The 16,561-nt window shown below is 53.2% G+C and overlaps 4 protein-coding genes across 4 annotated transcripts; 2 read left to right on the top strand and 2 right to left on the bottom strand.

Moving 5' to 3' along the window:
* Nucleotides 1-1,436: 1,436 nt before the first annotated feature.
* BDP55DRAFT_729683 (uncharacterized protein) lies at nucleotides 1,437-2,213 on the top strand (the record flags this gene model as incomplete). Its single annotated transcript, XM_060579601.1, has 2 exons — nucleotides 1,437-1,730; nucleotides 1,788-2,213. 2 exons carry the CDS (start codon nucleotides 1,437-1,439, stop codon nucleotides 2,211-2,213), a joined length of 720 nt encoding a protein of 239 aa, XP_060428291.1.
* Nucleotides 2,214-2,390: 177 nt separating this feature from the next.
* BDP55DRAFT_180718 (uncharacterized protein) lies at nucleotides 2,391-4,162 on the bottom strand. The gene is made up of 2 exons (XM_060565817.1): nucleotides 3,642-4,162; nucleotides 2,391-3,125 (listed from the first exon to the last, which is right to left on the bottom strand). The coding sequence occupies exons 1-2, from the start codon at nucleotides 3,993-3,995 to the stop codon at nucleotides 2,568-2,570; spliced, it is 912 nt and encodes a 303-aa protein (XP_060428290.1). The 5' UTR covers nucleotides 3,996-4,162; the 3' UTR covers nucleotides 2,391-2,567.
* Nucleotides 4,163-5,806: 1,644 nt separating this feature from the next.
* Nucleotides 5,807-7,177, bottom strand: BDP55DRAFT_729681 (WD domain-containing protein; the record flags this gene model as incomplete). The annotated part of the gene is made up of 1 exon (XM_060579600.1): nucleotides 5,807-7,177. One exon carries the CDS (start codon nucleotides 7,175-7,177, stop codon nucleotides 5,807-5,809), a length of 1,371 nt encoding a protein of 456 aa, XP_060428289.1.
* A 5,415-nt stretch (nucleotides 7,178-12,592) lies between these two features.
* BDP55DRAFT_729680 (uncharacterized protein) lies at nucleotides 12,593-15,538 on the top strand (the record flags this gene model as incomplete). The annotated part of the gene is made up of 4 exons (XM_060579599.1): nucleotides 12,593-12,759; nucleotides 12,816-12,870; nucleotides 12,918-13,424; nucleotides 13,487-15,538. The coding sequence occupies 4 exons, from the start codon at nucleotides 12,593-12,595 to the stop codon at nucleotides 15,536-15,538; spliced, it is 2,781 nt and encodes a 926-aa protein (XP_060428288.1).
* Between the last annotated feature and the right edge of the window lie 1,023 nt (nucleotides 15,539-16,561).

The following is a 16,561-nucleotide window of genomic DNA, read 5'->3' as shown; positions in this document are numbered from 1 at the left end:
GGTGCGCCAGGGGCCGTGCAGCGAGTCCAGCGAAGTTTTGTTGATATGAACGGGCCCGAAATGGTAAGCGCGTCTGCCCACGTCTGTTGTCGTTGACGATGCCGTCCAATGGCAAGAGCGCACGACGGGAGGCACCGGGGATGTCTTATTGGCCCCCTGAAATTCAGAATGGGGGGGACTCGGCAGGTACAGGGCAGCCTTCGGGTACGTATCTCGGAACCTGGGAAACATTGGAGAACTCGCTCTGCGGGCTAATCTGCCATTGGCAGGCAAGGTTCACCGCACTTCGCTGGCCCCGAACATGCCCTGCTAGGAAACTTGCCTTAGCAGGCTTAGGTAAGGTGAGTTAAGGTCTCTTCTGATATTATTCCTTAGGTTGCTTGTAGTGAGTGTACTACACGGCGTTGGCAAGAGTGAAGGAGCAGAATCCTTTTCAGTCAGGGAAATGATTTGTTCCCACTAACACACAGTACTATGTACCTTACACTCTGGCAAACTTATAGGCTGGTTTGATGTTGATCCAATATTTTCTCGGCGTGTTCCACGACGGATAGAAATGGAGACCCCAGCCGGGCCTTTCTACGTTCATGTATGGGTACCTAAGCACTAAAGAAACTCATCTTGGGCAACCCAAAAATTGAATAGCCGTTGAAGAAACAGTCCCGATATCCATTGAGCGGAATACCTAATCGATGTACCCGTAGACGAGGTTATACCTTAGGTCATTGGAGGGTGGTCATCTTCTATTTGGCTCCGAGGTTAGTCTCAACGGCTTTCAATGTACTGGGTTCAAACTCAGGTTCGGAGACTGGCGGCTGAATCCAAACACACAAGAGTCCCCTTCCATCCGAAGTCCAAGGGGAAGTCAATTAGTAAGGCGGGTTCCGCAAATCACCAGGCTCCAGGAGTCTTCAATCGCCGAGTGGAAACAGGCCCCATCCGCGAACCGTGGTGGCGGTAATAAAGCAGCAGCCCGGCGTTATCCAATGCCAGAATGGAGTTCAATAAAAACGTCTGTTGTTTCATGCGTTGGTAAAGTAGAAGCCTAAGATCTAAGACAGGTGAGAGGAGACAAAAAAGAAAATCAAAGATCAAAGGCATCTTGTGAAAATATTGCTAGCAGCCAGGTACAGGGCAATAGGTACTTTACCTTACTGTGGTAGGGTTGAAGAAAGGTAGTGTAGGTAGACCAATGTTCCATCCTCCCAAGCGTCCCAGGCAGTTCCCTCATCCACCCCTGTCTCACACTCGGCTCGCCGAGTAATCCCTACCTATCAAACAGCTTCACTCAGCTACATTGCTGATCACTATTGACCACCGCCGACACATCTCATCACAACAAAAGTAGCCCAGGCAGCCGGTTAACTCCCCAAGGCTTCCGGATTCCTCACAACTAGAACCTGCTGCCTCGTCGATTACCAAGCCATCAAACAGCTATGCGGCTAGCTTTCATCGCCGGCCTCGCGCTGGCCTGCTGCCTCGATGTTGTTCGGGCCAATACCGAAAAGGTCATATTTCTTGGCCCCGAGACGGTCAATGTTCCGGCTACGCCACCGACAATCCATGACCTCCGTTTAGACGTCCTCACGCCCGATGAATGGTCCAAACGGGTGCAATTGCCAGCGTCCTTTCCAACCTCGGACTCTCCTTTGGGGACGATGTCCTGGCTGCTGCTCACAAACTTGACCCAAGGTCAGCGTTATGAACTCCGAGTTTGTTGGTCGGCCACGGTACGTTGTTCGCTAAACCCTTCTTATTATCTAGCATTTAATGCTTATTATATACAGCAACCTACTGCTTTCGCGCTCGATGTCTTTGAGCTGCCCGCCGTATGGGATACTCCGGAACTCATGTCGTCATTGGCAACTTACGCATTCTCGCGTCAATCTGATCATGACGATGCCGGCACACACCAGGCCTCGCAAAACAGCAACCGAGAGCAGGAGAATTCACTGCTGTTTCTCCGGGTTTCGGCCTCGGCAGACTATTTCACGGACAACGACACACTCATGGCCCAGGTCGAGCCCGTCAGCGTTGACCTAATCCTCGATCCGTTCTTGTTCAATGTTCTGCCACGATCCTTAGTGCCCACCGTCGCTTACGTCGTCCTCGTAGCGGTTTCAGCTTGGTTTCTATCTAAACGCATTCTTGCTTGGATTCAACCGGTGCTCGCCGCTGAAGGCCGGTCCACGGAAAAGAAGAAGAGGCTCTGAGCACGTAACTGATGCAACGCGTCGCCATCTCCATGCATTCATCTCTTGCTCAAAAAGAAAGGACCTCTAAGGACAGTAATTCCATTGGGTACAAAAAGCCCCCGCGTCTTGCTTTAAACAATATCCAAGACTAGTCGCACATCCCCCATCCTCAAGCAGCAAGTATGCAAAGGTGGGAATTAAATCCGCTTTACCCGCCAAATTGGCGTCCCATGCGTCAATCTTGAGCACACCTTATTGGAGGAAACGAATGTCAAGGTGCAACAACCCATGTGTACTGTTGACGTCGAAAGTCGCATCAAATCCTACTCGGCTACGGGAGCACTCTCTGAATAACAGTCTCTTGACAGACATCTAGTAGTGGTTGCCATAGCTGGGTTGGGAAGGCTGGCCGCCGTACGAGGGTTGGCTGGGATATCCTGCTCCAGTCTGAGGGCCTTGTGGACCGCTGCTATAGGTGGCCGGGTTATATCCTCCATATTGTTGTTGTTGTTGTTGTTGTTGTTGTTGTTGTTGCGGTTGATGTTGCGGCTGGTTTGGCTGGTTTGGCTGGGCACCATAGCTGGACTGCTGACCGTACGAAGGGGCACCACTGGACGGGGGAGGGGGGTATGACTGAGTATGGGACTGCTGAGTCGATGCGCCGTAGGTGTTGTTGTGATGAGGTTGGCCTTGGTTTGGCGGAGGGGGGTACTGGTTAGGAGGTGGAGCATATGACTGCTGCGAATGGTTCTGTCCCTGGTTCTGCGCAGGAGAGTGGTATGAACCCCCGGCCGGAGTAGATGAGTGCTGGTTGTGCGAAGACGAACCAGGTGGCTGGTAAGAAGTAGGAGGAGCCTGGCCGGTGTAGCCTCCGCCTCCGCCTCCGCCGCCCCCAGAAGCATTGTTGGAGTACCCGAAATCGTTGCTGCCCTAGATGCTCAAGTCAGCCATGCGCCTCAGAGTGTATTGTATGCCTTCTGACATACACCGTGACTCTGCTTGTTTCCACCAAACATGGTGGCAACGCCACCCATTAAAGATCCAGCCAGACCACCTTGTTGTTGATGACCCGAGGACTGGCCGCCATGGTAGTTTTGCGACTGGCTCTGCTTCCCGCTCGAGAGCAGGCTTGAAGCCAGAGAACTGCCAATCTTGCCCAGTGAACTCTTGCCGCCCCCGCTGCTACTCCCGTGGCTGTTATTGTGCCCGCCGATACCGTTCATCAATTGACTAGCAATACCGCCGAAGGGGCTTGAACTGCTTTGGTTACCGGAAGAGGAGCCGTGGTTCGAGTTCTTGCCGCTGCCAAGAAGCGCATTCATAGCCATGCTCTGGGGAGAGACTCAAGTTAGTAATCGTATTCATGTACAGTTCAGGAACAAAGCAGCCGGCGGAAAACACGCGGGTAGCGTATGGGAAGGTGGGGAAGGATCGCATAAAACGTACGCCGAGTCCGCGGTCTCCTGTCTGGCCGTCGATGCCCCTCGTGCTGGTGGTATCGGGAGGCATAGAGGGGTTGACGGGTTCGAGGGTGCCATCGGCGTGCTTCACCGTCTGGCTGCCGTCAGGATGGGTGATGACCTCGGGTTGAGGAACACCATAGGGGTGGTCGGAAGGTTGAGCAGGTGTCGCGCCGGTGGGCGCGGCATCAGTCGGGGTTTCCCATTGCGAGACACCCGTGGAAAGCTGCACGAAGTAGTACTTCTTGCTCGCACCATCCCACTGGGCAATCCAGCCAGCAGGAAGATGGGGCGGGGCATACGTGGGGCCCTCGGCGCCCGGTGAGGTTGGCCCTGCCATAGAAGAGGGATGCAGAAATCGTCGTCGAGTCGGTATGAGGCGCAAAAGAGACCCAGGGGGGCGGCGGATATGATGCTACGGCTGGAGGGGATCGCCAACAATGGACGTGTGGTGTTGACAGAGACTAAAAGTGGCGGGGAAGGACGACGGTGCGGTATTGAAGAATGGAAGGCAAGTTAAGGTCTGGATGGATACCGTCAGGTCCAGTACGGGTACGGGTAGGTGGTGGGCGTATCGGCACTAATACTTCACACAGGTGGGTGGCTCCAAGGTACAGGCAGTGCAGACGGACTGGACCACAGAGGGCAACCCGGGTCTAGGAGGAGCCCAGGGTCTTATAAGGTAGAGTTCCGTTCATTGCTGCTGCGCTCTGACTGACTATTTACCCATTTCCCACAAAGAAGCCCGGACGATATGTTCAGCCACCACATGGACTGACACAGGCACAGACAAGACTCGAGTTTGTCGTGAGATGGGCAAGAGTATGACAATCGCTTCATGTGACTACCTTATCTAAAGGAAAGGTGGGCAAGGTCCCTCTGGTGACGCGGTAAATATTGAGGGGTTACGGTAGGATAACCTGGAAGATGGCAGCAAGGGAATGGTCCTCACCTCACGGACATTGCCTACCGTGAACCGACTTCTATTCTCAGTACCTTACTTCATGGCAAGCAAAAGGGTAGCCAAGCGCCTGACCTAGCCAACGTTGGGCGACAAAAGAGCACTGCCAGAAGTTGGACAGTTGGACAGTTGGAATTGGAAATGAACTGCCCCGGTTCTCTTAGGTTAGGTTGGGCGCTGGTGGAGTCGGGTTTGGCTGAGGCGTGGCAAAGCGACTGCGATTGCGACCATCTACTGTGTGACTACCTTACCTTCCTGCGCGGATTTCAGATTCCTCTCCAACCAGGGTTTCCAATTAGAGAGAGAGAGAGAGAGAGAGAGAGAGAGAGAGGAACACAGTAAATCTCACAGCCTGCAAGACATCGCCGGGTTGCACCTGCGTGGTTTCCGTCTTCGCCATGGAAGGTGACGACGGCTCAACACAGCCCCAGCAGAGATGCTGAACGCCGCGGCTTGGGCTAAGGTAATCCTGGATGTATCCGACCACGCAGCCACAGTCCACGCATTTGCAGTGAGGTGAGGTGGGCGGCCTCTGAAGCTTGGTTCTCGTCGCAGCTGCCCACCTGAGTTAGCCCGGCCAGCAAGCCAGGTCTGCCTACATCTCCAGTACACTAGCCACATGTGGCTTCTACGGAAAGTGGCTTGAAGAGCGTCTTTTCCAGACCGAGGAATTCCCGGCTATCAACACCCAGTCAATAGCAACTACCTTAGATATCGGAACACCTTCTATGTTACCGAGAAAGACTTAGCCGGAGATGTGATAGACAATCTCTGGCGGCAGAAACATAAATGAAGATGTCCCGTTCGTTCAAGAAACAAGACACTCGGATCTGCAAATATTCGCAGAAACAACCTTCTTTGTTTCCATATCGACTCCCTACTTGGATCGTGGCGTGGAGTGTTGATGGGTGCTGGGCCTGAAGGCAGCAGAACCAAGGGGTCGCTGCAGCAGAATGCAAATGTATCGACCATATAGTTTCGAAGAGTTATCGCTCGCTAACTTTGTCATTCCGATTGTCCAGCGCCACCAACTCTCTGGAGTGTGATTGGCCTTGTAAAATGGACGCCAAAGAGACTTGGTGGGGGGTTCGATGAGACCTCAATAACCACGTCTTTCCAGTTGATGGCAAGTTTGGTCCATATGATTTTCAAGATGCCCAAAGAAGGCGATTTCATTGCTTCAGCGTCGTCTATGATATGATTATCTGCCAGGGCTTTACCAATCCCTCATCTCCGGTCGTAACCAACATCTCTTCGACCCCCTTCCTCTCCGACCCTGCGTCGTATCGTTTGCACCATGTAATGTGGTTGATCTCGTACGGGCCATGAGCATTCGGCACCTCTGCCGCAATACGCCACTTACTCGATCCCACAGGTACATCATCAGGCTTTGCACCCTCGATAACTTCATCTGTCTCCATCGGTACGACATCCCCAGCATCGTCTGCCTTGACTTCTTCGCTCTCGTCCTCTCGGTACACCGCGATAATGCTGTCGCTCCCCGTACTGGCCACCAGCCCCGTCGTCGCACTCCACGTTGCCGAGTAGATATCGCGTGTGTGTGCCTTGGGTAGGATCGCCGTGCACACCCATTCTTCGCGCAAGGATCGCCGCATTGTATTTGGAATGCCTCCCAATCCACCGCCGAAGCCTCCGCGGCCACCCGTCTCGTTGTCCTCATTCTCGACTTGCAGCGTCCATATCCGTATTGTCTGGTCGGCCGAGTAACTCAGTAATCTTGGAAAAGCGCCGTCTTCTCTCGGTTTCTCTTCCCATTGCACACCCCATACGGTGCCCTCATGGCCCTCCAGCACCGACACGCAGACCCATTCTCCGTCGCCATCCTCGCGCCATATGCGCACGGTGTTATCGTAGCTGCTGCTTGCGAGGACGTCGGCGCTGTATCTCCTCCGCGAGTTGCGTCCCGGCACATCAGGGCACCATGCGATACCCTTCATATCACCGTTGTGCTCATTCAACACGGCGACCGTCTCCCACTCGTCATCCCCTTCGGTGGCGCCCACATCCTCCCATATCCACACCGTTTGGTCTCTACTGCACGTGGCAAGGTATGCGCCGGACGGCGCAAAGGCGACGCCCTTAATCTCTGAATCGTGGCCTTCAAGGACGAGAGTGAACTCCCAGTCCTTCTCACCGTCGCTATCCGCATCGTCGAGGGGGCGGCGCGCCGCCTTGCTCAGGTCGGTCTCGAGGGGTTCTGCGGCGGCGGCGCCGTCACCGGAGAATGGAAGTTCGCCGTCCCAGCGCCAAAGTCCGGCGGTGGAATCAAAGCTACCGGTGACGAGGCACAGCTGGTGGGGTGGAAGATTGGGTTTCCAAGCTACCGAGCGGATGGAGCGGGTGTGGCCGCCGGTCAGGGAGCTGTGGGAGGAAAGAGACGAGAGCGAGAATATCTTGACTGATTTGGAATATGCGGTCGCGATGAGTGGAAGCGTGGGGTGAGGTACAGAGCACCAGGCGCGCTCGTAGAGATCGGGTGTGAATGGCGTGAGAGGGAGGACCTGGACCGCCGTCTTCGGCGCCTCAGCCAACGGACTCATTTTGATGGCGGGGTTGTTGTGGGGGGTAGAGAGGTTTCGATGGTGGTTAGAGAGAGATTGTAGGCGCTTCAGATGCAATCGTAGACAAAAAAATACTGAAATCCGAAACACAGTATCAGTATCTTTTGGTAGACCGGCACATTGGATATCGCCTATCACAAGGTACGATTCCTCAAAGAGGCTGTTGCATGGGGTGTATGTGAGTGCAATTTGTTACGGTGCAAGATTATCAACCACTATCAGTAACGAGATACGGACCTGATGCTGAGTGATGCAATCAATACCCCTCCACACCCCGGCGGATTTTTTTGCATTGGACAGCGGGCAGTTACTAATGTGCCCCGCGTTGCTTCGGGTCCATGCCCACGACAGTGATTCGGGCAATCATTGTTCCTGTTCCTACCTAGGCTATATAGAAAGTATCTAAGGTATCCCCGCCGCGTGCTGGGAGGATGAGAACGGAAGGCCCCCCACCGTGTTCGGACCCGAACAACGGCCCCATTTATCGGGTCCATGTCCGTGCATCTTCGAGACCTTTCCGTTCTTGTCACCTTCAACCATTCTGTGGACTCCGTGGATGGAATTAAGTCCGCGACTAGCCTCTTGATCTACCCATCGCGGAATTCTCACAGCAGGAACTCGAGTTACCACTTTCGGTCTTTCAGTGCTTCGAAGCTAAGGAAGCTTGGGCATTGGAGACCAACCCATCCTTTTCTTGACCATCGTACCAATCTCAATGACTTGGCTGTACGGCCGGAGGCGGTCTTATACAGATAATACGGAGACTGGTGGCATACGCAGTATTGAGAACGAATAGATGAACCTTGTCAGGCAAGTAAGTAGGTCATTCACTGCCGGCCGTCCTTCCTTCTGCTGAGCCATGGATGAGTTCCACATGTCTAGATAGGTAATAAACAAGCCTTTCCTCATTGTGCAACCAAGACCTTGGAGTTGTCATGGTTTCAAGCAACAGCACTCAACTTGAAACCCCCTCGGAAGCAATCATTACGCCTGGGCTCTGCTGCCTATCTGCACCCTTTTCTTGTCTCTCGTAGGAGTAAAGCCAAAGATGAGAGGGAATATTCGGCTTGATGGGGACTTTGAAAGGTAGTGGAGGACAGACATGTCTGATACCTCGGCTCTCAACATCTAGCCTCGCAAGCAGCCCAGGACGCCGACCATTGGATTACATGAGTCATGGTGGGTGGTACATTTCATTAGCAGTGCAAGACAATCAGTCGATCTCTATTGTTCGATACGTCAAAGAGAAGCGGCCCGTTGCACTGACAAAGACATCAAGTTCCTAGTTCAGATATTGACGTGTGGAATGATCAGACATCAGGTCATGTAGAGCAACTAGGTGGTAAGCTAGACTTCAGCCAGCCAAACGCCAGAAAAGATGACATCTAGATCGTGAACGGATAACGGAATCCGAACCCGAACCCTACCTGAATCTTTCCCCCGCCGAACATATAGAGCTGGCGCACCGACTTGTCCGTGCTGCTTTCTCTGGTAAGCTGTCGTCCGGTCTGGTGAAAGGGGCACACATCAACTTTGGGTCGTCCAACTGACGATCGTTCAGACGGCCGGGGCAGCCGTGGCCATTCAGAATTCTGCGCCCTCCGTCAGCTGTAGCCAGTCTCGCACCATCCTGTCGCTAGCTCAGGGGACAGACTCTTGGATGACCACACCTTTCTTGAAGAATCGGATCCGATGACTGGCGGGAGACCATAATGCCTCTGAACCGCTCCGAACATCAGTCGCTCACAGGCTTGACGCCTCCAGCTCGGCAATATCCAGATCTGGTTGGTTATCATCCCAATTTGACTAGATGCCACTTGTCATGGTGAGAACCTTTCAACTCGAAGAGGCTAGAAGAGAAAGCCCTGTGCACACGCAATACCAACAAAGTTCCACCCTTGCCCATTCCGTCAGCTCTCCTCAGATCTGGCGCCATCAGATCAGGAAAGGGGATCCGCTGTCAGTCCAAAACGTCGAAGGTCGATAGATTGCCTCAGGGTCAGGAAATGTACCGGCCGACTAATCGTAACAACCACATGGCAGAAGGGGGGCATTACATCCACGTTTTAACTACTAGTAGTCTCCAGGCTTAGTGGCGTATGCTCACCGGCTGGTTAGCCGAAGAAAGTAAGCAAACCCTAATTGCTTTTGTCGAGTTCGGCCACTACGACGAACAATCCAACTTTGTTGCCAACGTGCAAAGCCAATCATTTCCAGAATCGTCGTAACATGGCACGGGAGCCGGGCGCCGGATGAGCATTCCATGGATACCTTGTACGTAGTAGGTATCCGGTGGGTGGTCGCTCCTCTTGGAAACATCGACCAGCATCTTATAGGTAGGGGTGAATAAGCGAGGTCAAAGATGGAGAAGTGACAGACAGACATGGAGAACATGGAAGAGTGACGCAAGGGGGTTCTGACGAGAAGCATGCGGCCTGCCGCCCAGTATTTTGGTAGTACTACCTTTTGCCCAACTGCAGCTGAACCGCCAACCAAGACATTGGAATCAGCATGCCTCTTTAGTGGACTCTGTAATACGTCGTCACGTCGTGTCATCCGCCATGGCCTTTTCTTTTCTCTCTCTCTCCCTACATCTTCCTTCGCTCCGGCTCCGTGTCGGCCATATGGGCCAAAGAGGATCACTGGCTAGGGCCTATTAGCCCGTGTAATGTCATTAGAACAAAGGCCAAGGTTCGGCGGAATCTGAGCGGTGGAAATCTGAGCGGCGAATGTCTCCCTCTGAATGGTCAAGATTGGGATGAACTGCTGCGTCTGATGAAGCTCTCAACAAGGGTCTTCGACGGCAGATTTTCTGCATCCAGGGGACAATTCTACTTCGATCGTCAGCAGAAGTGAGAGAGAATGAGGCCACTTCGAGTCAAGTAGCAGAAGTTGACTTGCAGGGATGTTTAGCGGAGCGACAGAATTCGGACGTCCTTCTTCATCTAAGCAAGCGCAGTTCTGTAAGCTCTACCTAGTCGTTGCTCGTGGACTCCCGCTCCCTTACCTCTACCCTTCCGAAGTTCTGGTGTTTCCCCAGAGCTAGGGTCACAACAAGGTTCAGGGTCGAAGAAACTACTACGTATGTATCCGTAGCGGCATGGCGTATGTAGATGCCAAGCTGACGATGCACCCCTTGCACTCTCATCACCATCTACTGCGTATTTGTCGTGCTGTGTAGGTTAGGTTACTGGACGCTCAGTCGAATAGCCCTGTGCGTTGTTCAACAGGGGGGGGTGGAGCGGTGACGGTGGGCCATATTTCCATCTATGGCGCTCACTAGTGCAAGTTTGGTGTAATCCAAGTCGATGCGGGACCCGTGTGTTACCAAAAAATAGATATCGTCAAGCCTTCGGCGGCCGCCTCTTCCTGTCAGACTGAGCAAGAAGGACCCTAAGGCAGATGTAAACCTCGCGACCCCAGTGACGATCCCAAATCATAGACGACTTGCAAATATTCGAGCTATTGGACTTGAAAGGCGACGGGGATTCAAAACTGGCCTACCTAGGCTATGCGGCTACCCCCGTTGAAACGATATGGATCGAAGCTAACACTTGACGTGTCGGGGAAGCGCAGCTAACGCAGCACGATGGTTGGCTGAGACATTGGCGACTCGTATAAAGTAGCTGCACAAACGCGCTCTTCCGGGTGTATGGGCTTGCTTAGCTGAAGCCTCATGCTGCTCGATGGAAAAAAGAAACATGAGTTGGATAAGCGAATCCCACCCGCAGAGTGCCGTGTTGATGCCCATACATTACGTCTCGGTTTAGCGAATGAGCTTCTATCGCGGAACTCTTCAGAAAGCTTATAGCCGGATGATACTCTCCAGTTCCAACCTCGCATCGCCCGGGCCCCCTCCCCTGGTTTCCGTCCGCAGGGATGAGTGCAGATCATCCTGCCATCTCCCGTCTAGATCATCCTAACGACCATCAGTGACATGCGCAAAGCCTGATTGCTCTGGAAAGATTCAGAGTCGACGGAAGTTGTGTTCTTGCGGGAATGCCTCCGAAAGTGTGTGGCTTTTGGTTTATTGTTAGGCGGGAAGTACAAAATGTGTTTTCTTGCGCGTTTCTCGCCTTGGGGCTGGTCGTGCGGCCAAGGAACCGCGCCCTAGCTAAGTTTCCCGAGCCAACCGTTGACTCGAACTCGCCGAGCCGTGCTGTAGAGACCAATCGGTTTAGTCGGCGCCTCCCAGGCAAAGGAATACTCGTGAAAGTCACCTCGGTTGAAAAAGACGCTGGTTTTCTCCTCAATCAAGGGCGAGGAGTGGACCGCCAAATCCCTCCCTTGACCCTGCCGTGTCTCTCATGCCGCTGGCCACCGTCGTCTCGACGTCTCGAAGTCCAACAGTCCAATGATGTATACTACGTACATTGGCAGTGGCGGGGTACTTGGTCCCGGTACTGATGTTGGAACTTGGAAGGCGTCTCTTCATGCGTGTCTACGACATGTTCCATGTGGCGACCAGCTAGCTGAAAGGCTTGCCAATCCCTACGTTGGGCTAGCCAGAAGTGGCTGAAATGCCGTTTCTTCTTCCATGTCTCATGGTTTCCAAGTGGAGATTCGCATAGGTTAAACTTCTGTCTCTGGTGTCAAACTCACCGTCCAAGTCAAGACGGTCGTCACGAACACAGTCGAGCAATGATTTCTCTTTGGAGTAAAAGAGCGGCCAATTTCGAGGAGGGCCACACCCCTCCCGACCCGCTACGACAAATAGCTCATCGCACACTAAGGTAGGTCGTCACGAAAAGCAGGTGACCAAGAACGAAGGTCCGAGCTGGATAACAACCAACGTTGTTCGCCAACTTTTGAAGTAGACTAGAAAGAGGCTTGTTCTGATCTTGATCGGCTCGCCTGCCCTTTACCGACGAACCACCGCTTCTTGATCCACTCGAGGTCGATCAGCTCAGACCAGCCAGGAACACCCGGCCCTTGGCCAAGCGTAGCATAGGTACACCGGCCGAGTCTAGCCTCGTCCTCCAAGCTGGAGGCCCAGGAATAGCTGCTGGTCTTCGTGCCCAGTAAGGGTGAAGAAGAGAAGAAAGGTGGGAAACATGGCTCCCAGCTAGTCCTTCATGAGAACTGCACTCGGTGTCAGTGGGGATGCGTTGCGAGGATTGCCCGTTGTCGCGCCTGGAGCATCCGCCAGTCTTGTACCGCCACCTCTTGTCTTACCCTGACACCCTTGATATATGTCTTGAACGGGCCCCAAGCCGTTCACAGGAAGCACGCAACCATATTCCCTCTTAGTTTGATCAACGGTCTTCTCATTCCCCGGCCTACCACGCGAGTTGAGAAGTATATCAGTGAGCCACCGGTTGGCTGTCGAGGTCAAAGAGAGACATTCCAGAACGACTCGAATTTAGGTGGACTTTCTCTCATGTTGCTGTCAAGATGCCCGCAACGACAGAGGACTTGTTCGCAGAGTACCACGGACAGGTGGTTCCAAGAGCCTTCAATGGCGGCTTCATCACTCTCAGCTTCGCCGTGAGCTTGATCGGCGCCGCTTCCACTCTTGAGCTTCTCAACAGACGAACTTCACCCAAGGGCAAATTCAACCAGTACGCACCGTTCACGAGTTCACCCCGTAACTCTTGGCTTACACTAGAATAAACAGCCTGCTCCTGGTCAGCGCTGCGGTGACGATGGGCGGTATTGCAATCTGGTGCATGGTACGTCTATTGCCCTCAACAGCTCGCCACGTCTAACACGCCTCCAGCACTTCATCGGAAATAGAGCCATTGACTTGGCCAACGGAGAACCAGAGTTGCAAATTGCATATTCGAGCGGCTTCACAGCCCTATCTTTCTTCGTCCCTATTGCCGTACTTCTCGCTGCATTTGTTGCCGTCGGTATCAACAATACCGTTTCTTGGTGGCGAGTCTGCATCGGAGGTGTTTTGGCTGGTGCTGCAATCTGCGGAATGCATTATCTCGGAAACAACTCCATCGACAACTACATCTGCATTTACAACCCGATAAATGTTGTTGGTGCGGCACTCATCGCGGTCGCTGCCAGCATAGTAGCTCTCGCCCTCTTCTTCATCTTCCGCGCAGCCTGGACGACATCCTGGTGGAAACGAGCTGCTTGCTCTGTCGTCTTGGCTGGGGCAGTCTCTGGAATGCATTGGTGTGCTGCCACAGGTACCGAGTATCAACTCGTTCGTCTCAACATTGGAAGCAACGAGCTATCCCGCAACACCACCGTAATTGTCGTTATTTGTTTGGTAAGACGATGTCTTCCATCCCCATTTTGATAGAGAGTCTGAAGTGCTAACCATTTGACTAGTCCATCGGTGCCTGCTTCGTCATGGGCGGAACAGCCATTTACACTGCCCGTATCATGAGGCGCTATGCTAGCAAGGCTCAGCAGGTCGTTCTCGCAGCTGCGGTCTTCGACAAGCACAACCGCATTCTCGTCAACCCCGATGGTCTGATTCCTACAGAGAAGATCACCGACACATTCCTCGAGAAAAATGCCAGCGACAACTTTAGCATCGCCCACCCCTTATTCTTGTGGATGTTCCAGGCGTCGCGGAATTGGTCTGGTATCTCGACCCTTATTGGGGGAATGACAAACCATCTTGCTCACCTCCCAAGGCGTGGCCGCGACCGTGACTCCCGCGCCGGCATCCAACTGATCAACGAGCATGGCGAGTTGATTGAGAATTACGATGTTATTTTCCGCGAGCTCTTTTGCGTTGCGGCTGCTGGTCTCGCAGAGAAGATGAAGGAGCACCTGACATCTGTTGGACTCTTGTGGGACGAGATCTTGCCAACGGGTGCGAGCGGAGAGCGTCCTGGACATGAGACGAGCAGCCAACAAGATGTCGACACCCTTTTAAGACCCGACGGTTCCCTGAGGAAGGTCGAGGCTACCAGCAACAATGACGATCTTGCGGAAAAGGGAATCGGCCGCCGCAAGGCTCACGAATTCGGGCGGGGTTCTCTCATGTTCTTGGTGCGCCGAGTGCAGACTGATCGAGAGATTGAGAGACTCGAGGCTGCCGGCTACCGTTTCGCAGAGCTCCGCCAGGTGAGCAACATCATCGCGTCCAGCATGCAGATCCAGTCGAGGGACCTGGCAACGAAGCTGCAGAACATGGCTTCGTACGTCAACGACAACAACCAGCTTGAGCCCGGCGTACATGTGGGCTTCTTTGGCATTCGTGCTCGAGTAGGTAGTTATGGGTTCGACGTTGCTGTTCGCAAGGGAGCTCGACACCTCCTACCCAGCGTGCAACTGCCCATTGATCGAGTCGAGCCCTGGCATCTGACCTTTCTCCAGCAGCTGGACCGGCTGACAACGCTCGGTGTGAGTAGAAGGATTGCTTCTATGAGCAACCTGGGCACGCGAGATATGGTCTTTGCAACACAGTTGACCGAAAGTCTCGACGCGTTGAGAACTTGGATCGACGATCCGATCTTCAATGAGGCCATTCTCACCAGCACCGTGGTCACTCTACCTGTAGGCGAAGGCTCGACATTACAACCGACAAGCTTGATCGCTTTCCGCCTGGTTATCCCGATTCACGTCATATTCTCCAGCCCCAAGTGCGATTTTGTTCCGTTAAACTTTTTCAAGGTCCATCAACTTGTCGGTCGAGACGCATCGCGGCATCTTGCCTTTACTCAGTCGGTGCATCGCGAGCTGGCACCGGTCGTCCAATCTGTGCCGCTCGAAAAGCCTAGCCCGGCCATGGCCAAAGACAGGAAGTTCCGCTTCCCGTCGCGTCTTCGTAACCTTGGTCGCTTCGGCCTGTCGCACCCCGTTGACTCGGAAGGGAATCCGATTCCCACAGCCCTCGGACGCTCTTCATCGAGGACGAATTCGAATGCATCAAGCTCGACCCTCAAACTCTGGACAGGTCGACGAGACAGTGACCCCATGTCACCGGGCACTTCGAGCTTTGATGGGCCGCCTCCTACGTACTCGAACAACGAGGCAGCAAACCAGTCCTCACCGTTTGGGGGCATCATGGTGTCAGAAGAGATCCGTGTCGAGATTCACAAAGCCGACGAAGTGTCCCACACCGGGTCTCACGACGTGGGTGTTTCCAACCGAAGAACACCAACGATGCTAGGCAGAAGAGCCAGCGATAACCCCGGAAACATGGCCGGCAGCATTGGCGGTGACCAGACGGTGTCTGTGAATGACGACTGTCGCGGTCCTAAGGCGAAGGGCAGTGCCATTGAGATGCGAACACTACAGGTGGCTGAGGTGAGAACCAACGTTCATGCTGGCGGCGGCATGCAGAGTTCGAATGTTGAGGCGGAAAGAATAAATGATGTACCGACGTTCGTCGACGAACTCTTCACCATCGCCATCGAGAGTCGATAATCATTGTGGAAAAATAAGAATAACACTAAGGTTGTGAAGTCGGAGTTTTTTGTGTACTTGGTATTTTAGACGAAGGCAGGTAGCATGGCTAGATACCCGGGTTTTTATGCAATGTATAAGTAGGCAAGTGACAGATATGATAACCATCAATTTATGAGGAGCTGTGAGGTTCATTCAAAACGAGATGTCCAAGGTGTTTCTACCTTACTGCGTACTGCAATAACGTGCCCGGCAGTGAGATGGCTACGTACTGTACCCCCTTGCTCTGGGAGGTCGATTCTTGAATGCCCGCCCGTTAAAGTGGACCTAGGCGGGCGCGAGTAGGCCCGGGGAGAAAAGGGGCCTGCCTGCCACCCGACCTCTTGCCCGAACGCCGGGCATTCCATTGGCACTACTCCGTAGGCTAGGTAAATTAGGTACCTAGGCTTCCTCATTCAATGGAAGGTAGGTATCCGTATCATGGAACGTACCTAGATCTGTGTTCGGAGTACCTCAGCGTTGACCACCTCACCTACCGTCGGTCTTTCCTGCTATCAAGGTACCTCAGGATGACAAAGGGAGGAAGGAGCTTCCGGGTAGAAACCTGCCCAGTGTCAATAGTCTTTTTTTTTTTTAAATTTTTTTTTTTTTAATATTTATTACATCATCTAGAGAATAGGAAACCATGAACTTTTTCAATATATAATATGCCCACCCTTGGGCTGCAATTCATTAGGTCTGCCACTGAGAGTGTTACCACCAAGGATACCCCATGCCTCTTGAAGGGAGGTGTCTGACGGTAGGTACCTTAGTTAATAAGCGTACTGCTATCCGTAGAGTGAGGGAGGTACGTAAGGCAAGTAGAGAAAAGGTAAGTGCCCTTTTCGGGTGGGTGGATTGTGGAGAGACCCGGGCAAGTGTGCCAAACTGCACCAAACTGCACCAGTCTGCACACCCTACCTACCTATCCATACTCTGTGCAGTCAGGCCTACACTACCACCCGACCTTACCTTTACCTTACCTTCCTCTGCACCAACTCCCGT

The sequence above is a fragment of the Colletotrichum godetiae genome (genome assembly GCF_030913485.1).
Source record: "Colletotrichum godetiae strain CBS 193.32 chromosome Unknown BDP55scaffold_26, whole genome shotgun sequence".
NCBI classification, from domain to species: Eukaryota; Fungi; Ascomycota; class Sordariomycetes; order Glomerellales; family Glomerellaceae; genus Colletotrichum; species Colletotrichum godetiae.
This window is presented reverse-complemented; position numbering and strand designations above follow the sequence as displayed.